Source organism: Periplaneta americana, chromosome 2 (assembly GCF_040183065.1).
Source record: "Periplaneta americana isolate PAMFEO1 chromosome 2, P.americana_PAMFEO1_priV1, whole genome shotgun sequence".
NCBI classification, from domain to species: Eukaryota; Metazoa; Arthropoda; class Insecta; order Blattodea; family Blattidae; genus Periplaneta; species Periplaneta americana.
The window spans coordinates 100,176,771-100,197,615 of NC_091118.1; the positions used below are offsets into that span (position 1 = coordinate 100,176,771).

At 36.0% G+C, this 20,845-nt stretch overlaps 1 protein-coding gene and 1 non-coding gene across 7 annotated transcripts in view; both read left to right on the forward strand.

Moving 5' to 3' along the window:
- The window catches only part of Src64B (Tyrosine-protein kinase Src64B), a 284,478-nt gene that overhangs the window by 243,721 nt on the left and 19,912 nt on the right, over positions 1-20,845 (forward strand). For all 6 annotated transcript variants that reach the window (XM_069818190.1, XM_069818195.1, XM_069818193.1 and 3 more), the window contains 3 exons: positions 15,372-15,486; positions 20,134-20,232; positions 20,507-20,760. In XM_069818190.1, coding sequence (XP_069674291.1) covers positions 15,372-15,486; positions 20,134-20,232; positions 20,507-20,760 — 468 coding nt within the window. The remainder of the gene's footprint in view (positions 1-15,371; positions 15,487-20,133; positions 20,233-20,506; positions 20,761-20,845) is intronic.
- Positions 2,318-2,389, forward strand: TRNAN-AUU (transfer RNA asparagine (anticodon AUU)). Its single transcript has one exon. It is a non-coding gene; the product is annotated as a tRNA-Asn (tRNA).

Genomic DNA, 20,845 nt, shown 5'->3' on the forward strand with positions numbered 1-20,845 from the left:
TCTGCCTTGGAGGTACAGCTTGGTGCAGTATTACCCCATCAATGTCATACGCCACAATGAACATCACCTTCACAGCACTTTGTGTAGGGCGCACTTTCTTCGGATGAGGAGAACCTGAATGCTTCCATTCATTTGATTGGTGTTTCAAGTTTGGTTCATACGAGCGAGCCCAGGTTTCGTCCATAGTGACGATTCGTCCAAGAAACTCGTCACCTTCCCTTTGGTACTGGTCCAACAAGGTTTGTGCGACTGTATAGCGGTGCCATTGTTGCACCTCGGAAATTTCATGGGGTATCCAACGTGCTGCAATTTTGCGGTAACCCAGAATGTCGTGCAGAATATGGAGCACAGTTTTGTGACATACTCCGACTTCCCCTGCTAACTCACGCACAGTCCATCGGCGATCAGCATCCCACAAGGAAGCAAGGAGTTGAACTGTGTTGTTCTCCACGTAGAGTCGTCCTGAACGGCGTCCTTGCCTTCCCGGAATGCTTTAACCCATCGTGCCAGTTTGCGATATGGCAACGCTGCATCACCATATGCTTCACGCAGTCCCTGAAAACATTCTTGTGCACTACGACCTCGTGCCACTTCAATTTTGATCCAGGAACGTTGCTTTAGTTTTGTAAACATGGTCTTAGGGTGCTTGCACTATCCTTATGAAAGTCAATGTTCTACACACTGCAGTAGATTGACAGAGTACTGTCATCGCTGGCTGCCCTAACTCATCTAACAGTTCTTGTTCATGTCTACACAGCTGGCAGCTCTCGAACGCACCATCGTCATGTGACAGCAGGGTTGCCATAACTTTTTATCCAACCCTTGTATCAACTAAGTTACATCGGAAAAAAGACAGGTTTTAGTGACATTAACAATTATGAAATTAATTCAATGTATCTACCCTGAACCTGATTACATTCATTACACCATCATAGTAATGATTTATCAGCCTGTGTCAAATTTGATCAAAAGCAGCTAATACTTGCATAGTCGGTTTCTCTTTGGTGTCAATTCGAGTGGTGTATACTTCACATGTCCCTAAATAAAAAAAGGATTAAGGGCGTGAAGTCGAGTGATCACGCTGGCCATGCAACAAGTTCGGCTCTTCCTATCCATTGCTCCATGTAGATGTTGTTCAGATGTGTTCGTACACCAGGTTGAAGTGCATTGGGACGTTAATGTTGAATCACATGTCACCTCACATTATGAAGGGTACATCTTCCATGAGCAGCAGAAGCATGTTTCGAAGAGCGCTCCATTCAAATGGGGCAGCAAAATGACAGGACACTTGTAACCTTTCTGCAAGGGTACTTGAAGAAATAAATTAATAACTCATTTCATAATTAACTGTAAATGTCACTAAAACTTTTTTCTTTTTTTGCGACATTGTGTAGTTCCTACACGAGACATCGGAGAATATGGGTTGTTTTGCGAAAAATGATCCCCATTGTGAGATCTATTGATCCCCAGAGTTTATTGCAGATGTCCTGAATCACTCTGTGTACAGGAAAATTAAAAATATCAGTATTTTGAAGGAATATGCTTTTGATAGTTTCAAATCTAAAATATGAATGTGATCAAATGACAGATAAATTGTCCGAGTTTGGATCAACCACCAAAAAGTTCTTATTTATTTATCTATTTATGTCCATAACAGGGCAAAGCCTCAATTACAATAGAAGTACAGATAAAAAAAAAAACATAGAATTGCATACAACACGAAAAAAGAGGTAAAACAGATACAAGTGTAATTACAAATTAAAAATGGAAAAGAGAAGAAAAAAAAACAAATAGATACCACCTAAATAAAATACACAGATACAGATATAACTGAAAAACACCAAATAAAAACAAATCAAAAGAGCCAAGTACAGACATCACAGCCAAAAATGCAAAATGTAGCTATTAGTCTGCACAATGAACAGCAGCAAAAATATTTTTGCAAATCAAGATTTCAGGTATAACTCCCTGTAAAGTTGATTTGAATAATTTCGAGAGAAAAATTGTTCCGGAGCCGGGTATCGAACCCGGGACCCGAGTAGCTCAGTGGTAGAGCGTTGGTACGTTAAACCAAAGGTCCCGGGTTCGATACCCGGCTCCGGAACAATTTTTCTCTCGAAATTATTCAAATCATCTTTACAGGGAGTTATACCTGAAATCTTGATTTGCATAATACACGTCACTGTTCGTTAACAGAAAGCCACAATTTAAGTCACACAGAGTTAGTGTGCACTCGAAGTTGGTTGCTTGACGGTTGTCAGCCCACTTTGAGGTCTGTGGATATAGAGGGAAAAATTGGATCGGTGTCGGTTAGAGTTCCCGAGTAGCTCAGTGGTAGAGCGTTGGTACATTAAACCAAAGGTCCCGGGTTCGATACCCGGCTCCGGAACAATTTTTCTCTCGAAATTATTCAAAAATATTTTTGTTTGTTGCAATATGTCAGGTCACAATCGATAATTACAGTGCATCATAAGTTTAGAAGAAGATTCAGTATTGACCCACCTGATAATAATAGTGACAGATGGTATCGTCTTTGAAGATAGGCCTAGAGGATACTTTTGGAAAGAAAAATGCTCTGGACGACCTAGAATGTCAGAAGAAAATGTGCAGAGAGTTAGAGAAACTTTCCAGCATAGCCAGCAAAAGTCAGCAATGCAAATTAGAAGCTAGTCATCAATTAGAACTAAAATTCCTCAAACAACAGTGTGGCATGTTTTACATAAGCGGTTTTTCATTAAATGCTGTAGATTGCAGTTAATGCGAGCTCTTTATCATCAAGGCAAGGAGAAAAGTTACAACCTGCACACAAATGATTGAGGAAGATGAAACATTTTTACCCTGTGTGATTTTTTCTGATGAGGCAACGTTTCACTAAAGATGTGATTCCCCAGAATTCGAACAAACAAAATGGTTTGCACTGCTTCAGTCGCGTCACTCGCTATATTCCCCAGAGCACTACTGTTAACACCAGTTGCTCTCAATATCGCCACTCCAGAACTATATGGCACTAAACTTCCATATACAAGATTGCTATTGTTTGATTTTATGGCAATAACTTGTAATTCTGTGACAATACTGCATATTTTCGCCTTTGCTCCAGCAATAAGTACCAGTGGAAATTGTTTTATCGTAAGAGGGCTATATTTCGGAAAAATTCGTCCACTGCATCTTCAATTTATGTAATGTTTTGAAATATATATTTTTCCTCTTCAGCCCCCTCTTTTTTTTTTTTTTTTTTTTCTCAAGACTTTTAAGATTTTTATCTGGGAAAGATGAATTTGCCTTATCCCGTTTTATACATCTGTTTGCTGTGCCATGCAACTCTCTTTTTGATTTTGCAAAGAAGGGGTGGGTGTCTTGTCCGTCAAGGATAGATGTATTATTAAATATTATCGCCTGTGTTGTGCTAGTGGAGGGGGAAGTTAGTAATGCCATACTGTCGTTTGTCAGAAGAATTTTCCTCAAGTGTTACATTACTTAGAGTCGACCTGGTTGGCAAGTTGGTATAGCGCTGGCCTTCTATGCCCAAGGTTGCAGGTTCGATCCCGGGCCAGGTCGATGGCATTTAAGTGTGCTTAAATGTGACAGGCTCATGTCAGTAGATTTACTGGCATGTAAAAGAACTCCTGCGGGACAAAATTCCGGCACATCCGGCGACGCTGATATAACCACTGCAGTTGCGAGCATCGTTAAATAAAACATAACATTTACATTACTTAGAGACCTCAGAGGAAGTAACATGTGCATTAATAATCAACATGAAACTCTATTATACTGGTAGTAATATTGCAAGGTCCAAAGTCCTGTTGTCATTTAATCAAACTATTATGTACCACAGTTACAATGTTTGAAACGTACATATCTTAATTAGCAAATTCTTTAATTTTTACTTACTGTCACTCATAATGGACTTCATTCAAGAATGCCAAAGCATCTGTAAGGACCTAATTTTTATATCTTGGAGTTTTCCAAAGATCCAATTCCCAGCTTTCTCTCTCTCCTTTGGCGATTTTAATTGTCTCTAATATTTTTCCATCTTTTTTTTTTTACATACCTCAACTGAAGAGAGAGAGAGAAGAAAAAAGAAAAATTACATTTTTATATATCATGAGCAAAGTTAGGACCAATTCACTTTCATTCGTAAAAACCATTGTGTTGTACAATGGAGCAACTCTACTTATATAGCCTGATCAGTTCGCTAGAGTCTCGTGATCACCATCGCAACTGTATGAAAATCCATTTTGCACATGTACTGCCATTACATTCTGGGAAATCACACCTTTAAAGTGATAAAGTTAACCACCATAGTGTATGATTATGGGACAAAGAAAATTTATGCATAGCTATTGAGCATGGACGATATTCACCACGGTGAATGTTTCCTATGCCAATTCTTCTAGTACAAAGGTGTATGGGCATTTTTTTTTTTTAAGACAGTAGACGCAATGTTGAAACGTTGTATCTGGACATGCTAGAAAACTGGCTGTTCCTTCAGTTAAATAAGAAAGATTTTAATTATGTTTTCTAGCAAGCTGGAGCACTGCCACGCAAACATAATGACGTCCAGAGAACTATTGTTGTGCCCTTTAGGCATAGCAACAAATTTATCAAGACAATACAAATGGATTAGACACTGCATTTTACTTCCTAACTCTCTGACACGATTTATATACAACAGTTGGATAAAAAGTAATGGTAACAGTTCGATATTTCTGACATGGCTTTGTTCACAGGGGTACAACATTTACGTACCTTCAATATAGTCGCCCCCCCCCTTATTTATTGCTTTTTGCCAAATGTTTGAAAGGCATCGTACACCATCAGCGCGTCCATCTTTGTTGATGTTCTGTATTGACCACCCCATAGCATGGATAAGTATTGTACCGGTCCCTCGCAGTGGTTCTTTCACTTGGCAAAGAGATTGTAATCGCATGGACTCATATCGAGTGAGTATGGTGGATGTTCCAGAATCTCCCATTGCCAGCGATGCAAGAGGTCCTTGACAGCAGCAGCAGTGTGACTCCTTGCATTGCCATGAAGAATTATGGGGTTCTGTACCACCAAGTGTCGTCGTTTTCTCCTGAGGGCTGCAGTAGTAGTCCGCATTTACTGTCTGCCTTGGAGGTACAATGTGGTGCAGTATTACCCCATCAATGTCATATGCCACAATGAACATCACCTTCACAACACTTTGTGTAGGGCGCACTTTCTTCGGATGAGGAGAACCTGAATGCTTCCATTCATTTGATTGATGTTTCAAGTTTGGTTCGCACAAGCGAGCCCAGGTTTCGTCCATAGCGACGATTCGTCCAAGAAACTCGTCACCTTCCCTTTGGTACCGGTCCAACAAGGCTTGTGCGACTGCATAACGGTGCCATTGTTGCACCTCGGAAATTTCATGGGGTATCCAACGCGCTGCAATTTTGCTTTAACTTAGAATGTCGTGCAGAATGTGGAGCACAGTTTTGTGACATACTCCGACTTCCACTACTAACTCACGCGCAGTCCATTGGCAATCAGCATCCAACAGGAAAGCAAGGAGTTGAACTGTGTTGTCCTCCACACGGGGTCGTCCTGTACGGAAGTTGTCCTGAACGGCATTCCTGCCTTCCCGGAACACTTTAACCCATTGTGCCACTGTGTGATATGGCAACGCTGCATCGCCACATGCTTCACACAGTCTCTGAAAGCATTCTTGTGCACTACGACCTCGTGTCACTTCAATTTTGATCCAGGAACATTGCTGTAGTTTTGTAAACATGATCTTAGGGTGCTCGCACTATCCCTATGAAAATCAACGTTCTACACACAATAGATTGACAGAGTACTGTGGCCGCTGGCTGCACTAACTCATCTAACAGTTCTTGTTCATGTCCACACAGCTGGCAGCTCTCGAACGCACCATCGTTGTGTGCAGCAGTGTTGCCATAACTTTTTATCCAACCTATGTACTAGACTTGCTTATGGATAGGAGCGATTCCTTATTTAGAATGTGATATCAGGCTTTCGAAATAATCACAAGTTTAAATATTCACTATTACTAAGTTTATTAACAAAATATCAAATTAGAAGAGATAAATATAGAGTATTGAAATTGAACGATTATTTATGAAGTATCAAAATCGCTGTTAATTTTAAAGTATCAGAATGAAATAGTTAAATGTAAAGTACAAGAATTTAACTGTTGATTTTACTTACAGTTGACTTAGGGTGAACTGTAGTGCTCTTCAAAGATGATACCATTTTCTGCCTTTCTTCTGGATGTTGGGAAGTTACAACTGCTCTTGCATGACCACTGTCTAATGACTAATCACCACGCTTTGGACACTGTGTGTCCATTTTATAAGTTCTCGAATTGCACCTTTGTGATTTAACAGAGTGACGCTATTTTGCCCACGAATCTTCTAAAAAGATGGTATTGCACTGACCGAACACCACGCTATCATTTCTTGACCATTATTTCGGATCGGCGTTTCCTGTTGTCACTAGGGACAATATAGACTTAAGGAACTCTCACAATATTCGAGGTTTGAATCGTCTTCGTTTTGATTGAACCAATAGAAAATCGGAATTCAGAATGATCAACAATTAGAAGTCTCGCGAGAGACTCGGATTGTAAATGATTACTGGACAATCTGTGATTTTCGTTATATGTCAGCTGTTACATAAGAATGGCTTTGCTAGAAATGCAAGTAACTTCCTGTCTTGTTCAAGGACTGCACTTTGATTTCGCTGACTTCGTTAAACTGTATGGGTATAATCTGTAGCAACAGGAAGCCCTGTCGCGTGTCATAAAGCATATTTTCACAGATTAATCTGAATGTTTTAATAAATACGATTTCATTACTTTCAAATAAAGCGAAAATATATTGCTCATGGTCATAACCAAAGATTACGATGCTTATCATAATCCTTGGGCAAAACACTATGAATGAGATACTCCCATATCGATATGTAGGATGCCCCGAAGCAAATGATCTTGCTCTATAGCCTACTGCTGTCTCGTAATTTCCCCTGGACCTAACATTTCCTGATTTATTTTTATGGGGCTGTGTGAAAGACACCATACGACTTTTGCCTTGAGATCTATGAACACTGCAGAATCGAGCCATGGGTGCTTTGGAAACAATAACCATAGATATTTTGGAGCAAGTGTGGGGAGAATTAGACTCTTGTCTATATGTGTGCCATGCAACACTAGGGGCATACATTGAGGGACTGTGCGGTAGAACATCAAAACTAGGCGAGTTTTACTTTCTTTTGGTGCAAACTGTATATTTTTAAATGTTCAGTAATAAAAGTTACAGACCTTTGAAATACCGATGTTAATTTTATTGCTCTGTATATATGTATACAGCGTGAATGAAACCTGAGAGACTGGCACTAGTCTAGCACTAGCAAATACCATTCTTGCTGTTTTGTGGCATACAGTCTTTCGCATAACTAGTGAATTGAGGACTGAATATGGTAAATGATTTAAGTGGCTCAAGCAAAACTTGTGAGAATCTAGCTAAACATTATTCCCATATTGCTGGTACTTTCGTCATTCACCATTTCCATTTATTGTTATTAAGATTAATTTATTTTTCTAAAATTATACAAGAGTGGAAGTGATATAATTGTGCATATTGAAAGGGGAATAAATACAATAAAATAAATAAAAACCTATTATGTGTTTTGTAATTAAGTTCATGGTCAATCAGAAAATTAGCCCGAAAGTCTGTGTAGTTTGGTAACAGCATATCACCTGCTCACCTACGAACACATGAACTCACGTCTAAATGGCAGCATTCTGTTCCTTAGTCATTGCTGTAGAAGTGCCAGACTTCCTAATGGCAGGAAATAATAATATGTATTAATGTTTTTAATCAGTTTCCCTACTGATAAGAGTAAAAATCAGAAATGTCTGGATAGTACTTATCGAGTGAAATAGTATTATGAATGAATAAATGAATTAATTAATTAATTGAAATGGGTCAGGCCCTTCGGTCCCATGCATGCAGGCCACTTAAGTGTGACCCAGATAACTGAAAAGTTTACCTAAGTCCAGAAGTCTCCTGAAAGCCAGGATTAAAATAGTATTAACATATGGGAATTTTTTTTTTCTGAGAAAAGTATTCATTTGGGATTAATATGGTATTATAATTTTTTGTTGCACTCTATCCAAGGAACAAGCAGTTGAAATCTGCACAGTTACATTACTTCCACTCTGTATAATTGTATTAGGCTGCATAAATATAGAGCATCAGCACGTAGAGCTGAAAACCCGGGTTCAAATCCCAGTGCCAGAGAGAATTTTTCTCCTTTCCACTCATCTTTCATCATATGATGATGCAGAATATCTGCACGGAAATATCATATGTACTTCGGTACATCATAATAATATATATATATATATATATATATATATATGATATGCGAAAAATAATCACTTAGTGATTTAAGACAGCGCTTATTCTGTCAGATCCCGGCCACTTAGTCACTCATAATGAGTGCACCTTTGCACATATGTGGACATTGTCCCACTGTCATACATCTATGATGCAGTGCATTAGGGTAGGCCACTAGAGGGAACCCAAGAGGTGGAACTTAAACTGAGAGGATTCAATCCAACATCGGGATGGGAATCCAGTGTGGCTTAGTGGATAAAGCGTCAGCATGTAGAGCTGAAAACCCGGGTTCAAATCCCAGTGCCGGAGAGAATTTTTCTCCGTTCCACTCATCTTTCATCATATGATGACGCAGAATATCTGCACGGAAATATTATATGTACTTTGGTACATCATAATAATGCATAAATATTGTTATGGAAAACTACTTTATACTGCAGTCTCTTTTCAACACATACTGGTAACATAAGCCACACAATAAGATAAGAACAAGCCAGCTGCCAGTTTCAGCAGAGGCACGTCTAATTCGTACATGATCACAATGTCATTCTATTCTTGATGGTTGGTATACAAATGACATTTTCACAAGAATGAAATACTTTATCAATGGGCTCAGTAGATACTAGGATGTACTGTGTTGTATTTATATGTATAGTGATCATTAAGGAGCAGATTCCTATGTAATTTTTTTTTTTTTTGCGTGTGATAAAACAATTAGCAAAGTTAAAAATCCCGAATGTCAAGTTTCAAGTTTAAAACCCGAATTTTATTTCACATAAAAAAAACATATTTTCACAAAAAAAAAATGTAAATACTTATTTTCGGGAAATCTATTATAAGCACATAAATCTTGGAGTGTTTATACTTAAATAATTTTTTTACAAGAACTTTTATAGTATATTATGCAACGAGCCTATAGTGGTAGTAATTAAGATGCAAGGATGTTTATGAAACTCGCTTGCGCTTGTTTCATAATTTTCATATGAGCATCTTAATTACCAGTATAGGTGAGTTTCATACGACTTTTTATGCTCGACCATATTTCTAACTTGAAATTATTAATAAGTATTCATGTAATTCTTATGTGACTGGGGAGCGAACTGACCTTGTGCAATCTCGTAAATTGTGAGATGTGCGCAGACGCGAAAGTATTGATTTTTTTTCCGGGCAACGAATGTCGACGGCCTTGATATAAATTCGAGAGTAAGATAAACGTTAAACTTGATATAACCTTGAAATTGAATTCGACATTGAAAAACGAGATGACAAATTGAATTTATTTGAATATTATTTACAATTAACGCTAATTATTATAGTAACAGAACATAACCTTCTGCGACAGTATTGGATTTCCAGCCTGCGTGACGTTTTGCTAGTTGTCTTTCGATTGCATATCCGAGAATAATCGAAAACCTGAACTTTAATGAATAGGTGTACTTTAATGACATGCATTAAAGGACTGCTACCAGGTGTATAATTACTACATTTTGGCATGGTCGAGTATAAAATATTTTAAAACTAAATCAATTATATTACTCAGAAGTACGTTATCTTTTTAAGAATTCTTGGTTGCTTCGTGTTTCTAAGTGCTGTGTGGTGTATCCATGATCCATTTTTGTAATAGTATCGCCTCAAGTTCTGAGAACTGCTAGGCAGCATATCAATGTTATTATTAGAGAATAAATTAACATGGACAAGAAGGAGAGATCTTGCAACATACAATTAGGAATATTTATTGTTGCTGAAGATGATTTCATTCCATGCTTTGTTTGTGAAACACAACCGATAAGAGATCGAGTATAAACATTATTTAATTTAAACAAATCTCTCGCTCATGCTTATGAAGTGAGGCAGCATCGCTATAGGAAGCTTTTCTCCGACATTGTCAATCAGTAGCTAGAAACATTATTTACGTTAATACGTGTGTATATTAGCCTCTTAAGATGCCAGAAATCAAATCGACTTTAAGATCGCATCTTCAGCAATATATAGATGAATTTAAAAACATTTTTATTACCGACGGAAAAGTGTAATTTTGCAACCGTGTGGTATATCAATAAGTGCAGATCAGCGCTCTCAGGTAACCCAACATTTGTCTGAAAACAAGCACATTGCTGCTGCTTCACGTGTGCATTCATGGCAAAAAATAAATGTGTAAAGTTGCTCAAGCATTGGAGGGTGTCGTATAGGTGAAATTGATGGTGTATGTGTTTGTGACATTTCTCTCTTTAAATATGCATATCTGACATCCTGTGATGTGGAAAGATCGTTTTCACAGTATAAGTTGTTGCTCAGAGATAATCGGCATGCATTTGTGATGGAGAATTTGGAGATGACCTTTGTTGTTCACTGCAATTCTCGGACAACTACTAGCAACTGATACTCAAGTGTGTTTGGTCAGTACCTAGTAACATTTTTTTTTTTTTCAAGCTAAGTAAGGTGTTTTTGTCATATTAAAAAATATGTATATGTATTTTTATTTTAGCAAATATTTCGTACTTTTTAGCACATAAAAAATAAATATATTTAAATTTTTCAACACATAAAAATCCGCTCCCTAGTGATCATCCTTTCAATAGTATGCCCCTTCTTCACTGACTACAAGTGATGTAATGGAATGTTATAGTGCTTGATGCCAGAGAAAGAGCCAATCATTCACATGCTATTATCTTCATAAGAGTTTGATTAGTATAGGGATATTTTGGGTTATACAATAACTCTAGATTGCTCAAGAAATACGTTCCTGCAATGTTGGACATTAAGTTACAAACACCCTGTATATATGTCTGTCTGTTTCTGTCTCTGTGTTTGTCTATCTGTCCTGCCCTGTGTGTGTTCTGTTCTGTCCTGTCTAACGTATCTATAGATATACTTATCCTTCTGCCTATTGAAATAACCACCTGTGGATCCATCCATCTATCCATTTACCTATTGTATCTTAAATACTAAATTATATATATATATATATATATATATATATATATATATGTATATGTATATGTATATGTATATATATATATATATATATATATATATATTGCTCTGTAGTCCTTGGTCCTTCCAGTTGTGTAGGCTATGCATTGTAGTTTGCATGAACACTGTGCTTAATTCGGTTCTTTGTATTTCATATAGCAACTTAATTTAGTTAATAAAATGTTAAGAGAGCATTTCAAAGGAAGCCTCAACCATAAGCTTACAGATTTCTTGAAAATATGTGTTACTTGAATTTCTCACTTTCTGATGAGCATTACCAAAAATAATGGCACAAGCAGGGTGCGAATTAACGGGGGGATGGGGGGGATTTCCATTCCTGTTGGAAAGTTATCCCCCTCTCATAAATTCATATTAACATCCCTGCCAGGGGATAACTTCTATCCCGCTCACAAAATATAATTGTTTTAATATACCGTAAGTATACCTACTTTATAAAGCATAAAGTAAGCAAAGAAAGTAATATGTATTGCAAACTGACAATCAATAACTTAAGAATTACACATCATATCTTAAGCCTGCTCATGAGTATTATTATTATTATTATTATTATTATTATTATTATTATTATTATTATTATTATGAACAAGATGCAAGACAAGCAACTCAGTGCGTCTAAGTGTTGAGCCATAATAATAATACTAATAATAATAATAATAATAATAATAATAATAATAATAATAATAATAATAAAAATAATAATAACAATAATAATAATAATAATAATAATAATAATAATAATTTTATGTATGGTATTCCCTATCTAGGATTCTATCCCCCCTCAACAGAAATTTTAATTCGCACCCTGCATAAGCTATCTAGAACTAAGAGCTACTTCTGCCACCTCCATGTTCTTAATACCTCCTACATACCTAGTGGACGAGATGAAACACCGCTGCTAAACAAAGGTCTACAAGGTAGCCCATATCCTGCCAAACTCTGATCGTAATTTTCGGCAAGATAAATTCAAATAAAAAAGCTTATCTTATTGTTGTACATGGAAATGGTGACCTTTTACATTCAGCATGCTTCACATCTCTTCAGCACATTTCTGGACACTTTCTCTAGTTCATTTTTACTTATGTTTCGTATTTTTCGTCGGATGTTTTCCTTTATCCTAGCCACATCATCTGGGAACAAAAGCACTGCACGCGATTTGTAGGGTTTTAACTTCAACAATTTTGTTCATGTTGAACTGAGGTTTTAGATACCTCTACCTGGTGAACAATATTGGTGCAAAGATTTTCGAGGGCTTTGTTCTAGTCGAAAATCTATTTCGTCGAATTTTTCCTCTGTTAAGACCCATTTATTCACTTGAAGCTTCTTATTTTGAACCGAGTCTGTCTCATTAATTTTTTTTATCAGTATGTATATTGTTACCTCATTTGGCACAAGAAAACCGGAAAATCGACGACTTTTCAGAGACACTTTCTCTACAAAGATTTTTTCCTGAAAGCATTGCAAATAAAAATACGTTGTTCCACAGCCGAGGAGCAGAAGCAGGATCTATTATAAGGGTAAATAGAGCCATAAACCCGAGAGCAAGCAGGGGTTCACAGCTGACTGCGGTAGCATTTCATTTCGTCTACTCTGTACATGTACCATGGATTGGTACCAGTACTCATTGTTCAGTTTTGTTTATTTACTACATTGACAATGGTAATTTTCGCCCGTGAATGGTTTCAGAATAACACTATAACATTATATTACAATGTTTTCATTCTTTGTGTAGACTGCTTGTCTGTTCTTAAATTAATGCATCTGATAATGTTGCTGTTATTTAGTCAACTGTCCAAAGACAGGTTTGTACGTCACAAGTGATACCAAAATGACACCAATTATGAGGCAACTAGGCCAGGAGATAATGGGGTAGGATGGCCAGTTCCATTCCCCTCCATTGCATACATCGCCGATTAACTACACATTACACCAGTCAGACTTCAGATGCATACAAACAATTGTTTTTCCTCTGTGATGTACTACCTGATATTAGATGTACATATCAGCCAGAACCACAATCAGAGATACTGATAATGTGTGAAACCATTAAAGTTAAAGCCAGTCCATGCATAAGAACACGATATATGAAAAGTACCAAAAAAAGTATGATATAAAATATGCAACGCATTTAATATACATAATATACAGAAAGAATGGAATATTGCTCATAACTTCATAATTTCTGATTTTACCATAAACTGTTAAGTAGATAGGTTTTGTTTAGTCAGTTGTCCGAAGAAAGGTCTGAACCTCACAAGTGATATCAACAGGGCATCACTTTTGAGGCAACTGGGTCAGGAGATAATGAGGTAGGGTGGCCAGTTCCTTTCTCCCTCCATTGCTTACATTGCTGATTAGTTAAATATTACACTAATCAGACTTCATATGCATAAAAACAATTGTTTTCCCTCTGACACATACCATCAAGTGAGATGTACTGCCTGATAATAGATGTATAGGCTGACCAGAATTTTTATAGTCCAGCAAGGGACATCAGCAATTTCAAGAAAAACGACAAATGCTTTTTTAATCACTCTCCATTGAAATGTTGCAGAAAATACATGTAACAGTAGATACAATGATAGAACTTTGCACACTAAACTTGTAGAGTATCTTAATTTTTTTAATTAAATGCATAAACACACGTAAGTAACTCTTATACATAATTATAGCTACTAAGAATTCAATTTCAGTGCTGATGCATGTTCCTCATTTTTTTAACTACTTAAAAATAGACGCTGCGGCAGTCCTAACACTTCCGTGCAATGTGAATGAAGTCAAAGATGCTGTGTTCTTCTCAAGAGTGCAGAATATCTCATTCTGTGCTAGCTGGTTCTTCTGTTTCTTACTAAGAACCGTTCAGAAATGTGCATCACGATACTAAAAATACTTACATGTAAAATGTTATTGAAATAAAATTAAAGCTTCTGGGGACAAAATTAATTTTCGGAGACAAAAACTGAGACACTTGCTCACAGGGGACTGTCCCGAGAAATCGGGAACATCTGGTCAGCCTATAGGTGTACATATCAGCCAGAACTTCAGTCAGAGATAACGTAAATAGGTCTGTTATATAAAAGTTATTAGAAATGAGTCAAGTAGTATTTATGCCAGTATTTTATTCAGGTATACAGTATGTGACAAAAACGTGTGTTTTTAAATGACATCCTATTTTAATATTTCCTTATTTGGAATCTGCATTAAATATTATGTATGAAAAAAAATAAACATTTATGTCGCTGAATATTGTTGCGTACTAGAATAATTATGTTTTCTAAACCACTGGCATTAAATTACTTGATTTATTTCCAATAACTTCTTTATATGACATGTTATGGTAAAACTAAAAGTTGTAACATTACAAGCAATACTGTATGCATTTTTACACTAACAGTAAGCTACTATCTCAACTTATTGCTATACAGTCAAACTGAGTGGGAGATATCAGGTAGCTCTATTGAAATCTAGAATATAAAATGTGTTGTAACAAAAGTCACTACTGGTATCATTAATATATGTGAACGTAACCAGATACATTTTTTAATAGTGAAAGTAAAAACGTATATACAAAATAAAAATAGAAACTGTATGTTGTCATGATTATTTTTTGTTTCAAGTACTGGTTATTTAATTCAAACAAACTTGAATCTTAAAATTGCTCTGTTGAAGAAAATGAAAGATATTTAAATTTCTGGCACTGTACCTTAGACCTCAATTTGATTACTTTTACAATGAATTATTTATGTTTAGGTTGGAACTTATACAAAAGTATTATTGTGTAAGTTAGAAAAAAAATCTCAGTTTCTTGTGCCTGCACTATGTTTTCTGATTCCAAGAAGCTTTCTTACAAATTTGAATATTCATATCTATGACAGTTTCTAATTATTGTTTTCTCTTTCATCTGATGGATGATGTTGAATTTTTTATGGTTAACAAACTTGTAGCATATCTTGCAGATGGTAGTTAACACACAAACTCTTTTATTTGCAGTTCCACCCAGCCCACAACGAGGACGAGTTGTGGTAGCTGTATACAGCTATCAGGCCAGAGAGGACACAGATGTATCCTTCATGAAGGGTGACAGAATGGAGGTCCTTGACGACAGGTGCGAACAAAATTAATTAACATAGGTGTAATGATCATTGGAGGTCTAATTACAGCGATAGACACTGGTGACTTATGGTAGACTAAAGTTAACCACAATATTTGCTTCACTTTCCGAGAGGAATGTCACCGAAATTCTGTAAAAAAGAATGTTCACTATTCAGTTTTTGTTTAGCCTAATGTAATGTTCAATAGGACAAGTATAAATAGCTCTCTATAGCATAGTGGTAGTGTGAATAAATACATACATACGGTATATACAACAGCATTGTACAGTGTTTCAATAAGTAGGAAACAAATTTACGTGGTAACATTTATTAAATTGCACAAAGATGAACATTAATTTTTACTGATGGATGTTATTGATCAAGTAATGACTACTTCATTGTGTTAATATAAATTTTGGTGACAAATTACCTGTCTGACTAAGTTCAAAACTAGAAATGTACTCTTTTAATACTTATATAATCATTGATGAACGGTATTGAACAAATGTCTACTTCACTGTGTTAGGTTCAGTCTTAGTCAAACAGGTAATTTACCACCAGAATTTATATTAACTCAATGAAAATGAGTTATGGTGCTTAGAATAAATTGCCCAGCACTGAGCATTGACCGTAAAAGTTCTGTGAGTCCCAACAATTTTTTCCCTCTGATAAGTTGGTTTAAACTTTGACTATCGTATTCACCACCATGTTGGATAAGTATCGTAACTGCTTCTTCTGTTAAGTTAGTAAAATGGTGCTTAAGATACTCTGCCTTACAGGGGACGATATGTACTTTTGTTATTATAGAACACAAAATATAATTAAAATATTTGTAGCAAAAAATGAAATTTTTCAATTTCAATTCAATTTTTTGTAGAATTCTATTGAATGTTTTCTTTTACTTATGAAAGTTTCAAAATGGAATTCTAAAAAAGAAAACATGTTTGGTAAAATAATAATTTACTCCATAAACATAGCACGATACTGCTTGCTTCTCCATATTCCTTTAGTGCATGGCAGCGATTAAGCCTCCAGTGGTCGCATGGATCACAATAGAGATCCAGTACTTTATTTTTTATTGGTGATCCGAGATGTCAGTACTTACTATATCTGCCATCTGGGTACCTTTTGTTCGTATATTTCTCTACCTTCTCAGTTTGTCGTTGTAACTGACAAGTGATAGGTAAGTGTTTTCTTGGCACATAATTAAGTTGGTGCATTCTTGGATCACGATTGTGCTCCGTGCCAAATTTCTCAGTCTCTAAATTACATTATTTTTTATTTGATGTAAAAGAAGAAACAATTGTTTTGTGAGTATTGAAAAAATGGATATCATTGACTCTCTTAATGTGTAATCATCAGTAACAAACCAGAAAAAGTTAATAAAATAAAATGTAAAAAAATAAGAATATAGATCACAAATCTGCTCGACTGCTAATGCTTCATTTGAGCACACAACCTCTGGAATGTTAAATGATAGAGTTCAAAATTTTGTCATTTTACCATTTGTTACTAGGGTAACAATGTATAGTAAGCTTACTAGAACATAAAAAAATCTCCGAGATGATGTCCTTCCAAACTTAAAAATTTTGTATGAAATGACCCACATAGCTTACAGATCTTACAATTCATTTTCTAATGCTGTTCAAGGGTTATATATAATATTGCACTCATTCGATCATATGACACAAAGCTGGCCCATAGATTGTGCAACACTGTCGTAGGATAGGTACCGAGATTAAACAGATACGTGCTATTTTGCAGTCTTTTCTACATCATTTTGTAGTCCAAAATTCTAGTCGTGGTCTACTGACTAGATTAATGAATTGTTAAGGGAAAAATGTTTATATGTTAATGTTTAAAAGAAATTCGTGTTAGTTGAAAACTGTGATTAGTGCTCAGCAGAATGGTTACAGATTATATGTTTCAATATAAAATGCAATGAATTAAGCTTGAATAAACATACATCTGAATTTTTTTAAGGAGTACTATCTTTCTTTCCTAACAGAAATCGTGTCTGTGATTTAATTTAATGAGTAAGAATAAACTTCAACGTGCTCATAATTTGTGTGTACGTTTTGTAAGCAATGTTCGTAAATATGATCATATTACCCCATCCCTGGAAGCAATAGGTTGGCTTAAACTAAATAAGAAAAGAAATTTACATTCACTTCTCTTTCTCTTCGAAATCTTGAACTCTTCTATTCCTTCGTACCTGTCATCTCGCTTCACTTACCTTTCTTCCCACCATAATCTGAACACACGTTCTCGTCATGAAACAATACTAACAATACCATCCCATCGCACCCCCTCATACTCATCTTCTTTCACAATAGCCCCGCCAAGACTCTGGAATTCGCTACCTGCTAGCATCAGGGACTGTCGAAATAAAATTGAATTCAAACGAAAACTTACTAGGCACTTGGTCACTAATTGATTTCTTGTAAATAATTTCCTTAATCTATCACAAAATATTTCAATATTCAGTAATTTCATCACTATACAATTTTGTTATTCTAGATTTAAGTTGTAATTCAGTAAATATAAAATATTCTTTGTTTCTCTATGATAAATTATCTAGCTTTAATTATTCAGGTAATCTTTTCGTACTTTGATTTTATTGTAATTGTAATTGTAAATTTAATACTAATTGTAATGTTATTTGTAATTGTAATTATAAATTTAATACTAATTGTAATTTTATTGTTCATATTGTAGTTGGAATCTCCTGGTAGAGGGGCAGAGAAGGCCTGACGGCCTTATCTCTACCAGGTTAAATAAATAAATACTAATACTAATACTAAAACTAAATACAAATATAAAGCAGTTTCTTAGTGTATAGGAAGATCAGGAGAGATTTCACAGTAATCGCTAAGCAGATGCGCAAAAAAAAAAAAAAAAGATGAAATAATAAGAAATGTTATGAAAAAGATTGTAGTCTTTGTTGGTGGTGTAGTGGTTACCATACTAGTAGAAATTTCACAGTAGTTGCTAAGCAAATGCAAAAAAAAATATGAGATATTGTGAAAAAGGTTATAGTCTTCTTCGGTTATCTAGTGCTCACCATGTCAGCTAATGGATCCGAGGTTCATAGGTTCAAACCTAGCCAAAGGTTATGGATTGGAAGGGCAATTAAATCCCTAGTATGGCTTCTTTTTTTTCGGGAGGGAAGTAAAGCTGTGGGTTCTGTACCATAGATTTATGGCTCGTAAAAGAATTTTGTCTCTCATAGAATACTCCAGGCGACATTTGTGCCCCATTTCTAGTTCACATGGAATTTTGACTCTAAATAAAATCTTGAGTTCAAAGCATCGTTAAGATACCATTGCAACTACTGAAAGATTGGATCAAGGGAAGTGAAAAATAGAATAATACAGAATCTATTAAATTCGATGTATTTGCTCCTGCTTCATTCGTTGGAATGAATGAATGAATGAATGAATGAATGAATAATGTGTAGTTTATTTTAAAATTCATAGACCAGACCAGTATATTTGCACAATTGTAGGAACTTTCTCTCTGTAGAATGAATGAAGCAGAAGCAAACATACAGATTATCTATATAAATTACGCTGAAATATTGGTGAGCATACATTAAAAAAGGTTATTGACTGTTAGCAACTGAATATGTTATATTGCGTTCTTAATACCGGTAATTTATTACTTACTGTTTCTTTTTCTGCCACTTGTGTCAATTTTCAAGCATGCAACACTTTCATGGTATTGTCTGTATCTGTATTTGCAGAGTTTTGGTTTGGTTAAGATTTCTGTGAAACTGAGTTCTTCGGTGAAGTTAATTCATTTCTTCAATTTGTTCCTGAATGGACTTCGTATTGGATGTTGTAATACTCTGTGTTTTGAGAGTTTCGTTTTTATAAATTTTAGGAAGTGGGCTGTCTGTTACTATAAGTAAAATCTACTAAAATAGAATTCAATTACTATGTGCCTCATTCTTTCTCTTGCTTAAAATATTTGAATTTTGTGTTGTTGACTTTTGTAGATGTTCATTCATTCATAGTGTTCTGCCCAAGGGCAGGTCTTTCACTGCAAACCCAGCATTCTCCAGTCTTTCCTATTTTCTGTCTTCCTCTTAGTCTCCACATATGATTCATATATCTTAATGTCGTGTATCATCTGATATCTTCTTCTGCCCCAAACTCTTCTCCCGTTCACCATTCCTTCAAGTGCATTCTTCAGAAGGCATTTCTTCTCAGCCAGTGACCCAGCCAATTCCTTTTCCTCTTCCTGATCGGTTTCAGCATCATTCTTTTTTTCACCCACTCTTTCCAACACAGCCACGTTTCTCATTCTGTCTGTCCACTTCACACACTCCATCTTTCTCCATATCCACATTTCAAATGCTTCTATTTGCTTCTCTTCACTTCGTCGTAATGTCCATGTTTCTGTCCCATACAATGCCACACGTTATACAAAGCACTTCACTAGTCTCTTCCTTAGTTCTTTTTCCAGAGGTCTGCAGAAGATGCTCCTTTTTCTATCGAAAGTTTCCTTTGCCATTGCTATTCTCTTTTTGACCTCTTGGCATCAACTCATTTGTAGATGCACCAGTATATAATTTAATATATCATAATACATGTGTATGATTGACGAAAGTTTACAGTTTTCATAACATATATTAAAAAGACGTGCATTTGTTACAGCGAGTCAGATTGGTGGAGAGTGAGACACTTGCAGACAGGAGAGGAAGGCCTTATCCCCTGGAACTTCGTGGCAGAGGAAAAGTCGGTAGAGAGTGAAGAGTGAGTATCTGATCTTAGATTCAGGGTCGACTTACATTTGGGTAACTGCGGTACTTTAAAGATGGATGTCTGTGAGGTTTCATAGCAATTTGATTATGAGATAAATAAGTAAAGTACTTTTCCAAGAGGAAGGAGAAATGTAGGAAGACCAGAGAAGCGTTGGGCAGACCAAATCTGAGCCCGGGACAGGCACTTGAGGTCTAAACCTTGATCTAAAGAAGAAGAAGTATAGTATGTGAAAATGTAATAATGTGACGGTGCTTTTTCCCTACAGTTGGTTCTTCACGAAAGTATCGAGAAAGGAAGCAGAAAAACTGTTGCTATCAGAAGACAATCCTCGTGGAACATTCCTAGTGAGACACAGTGAACACAATCCACAGGGTTACTCACTGAGTGTGAAAGACTGGGAGGAGACTCGCGGGTACCATGTGAAACATTACAAGATAAAGCCACTGGACAATGGAGGCTACTATATTGCCACCAACCAGACTTTCGCCACATTACAAGCCCTGGTTCTTGCCTACACAAGTAAGTTAGAAAGTCTACAGAGCTGTCAGAATTATTTCTCTTATTGTTACAGGTACTAGCATCAAATAATTTGGGAAACTTTACT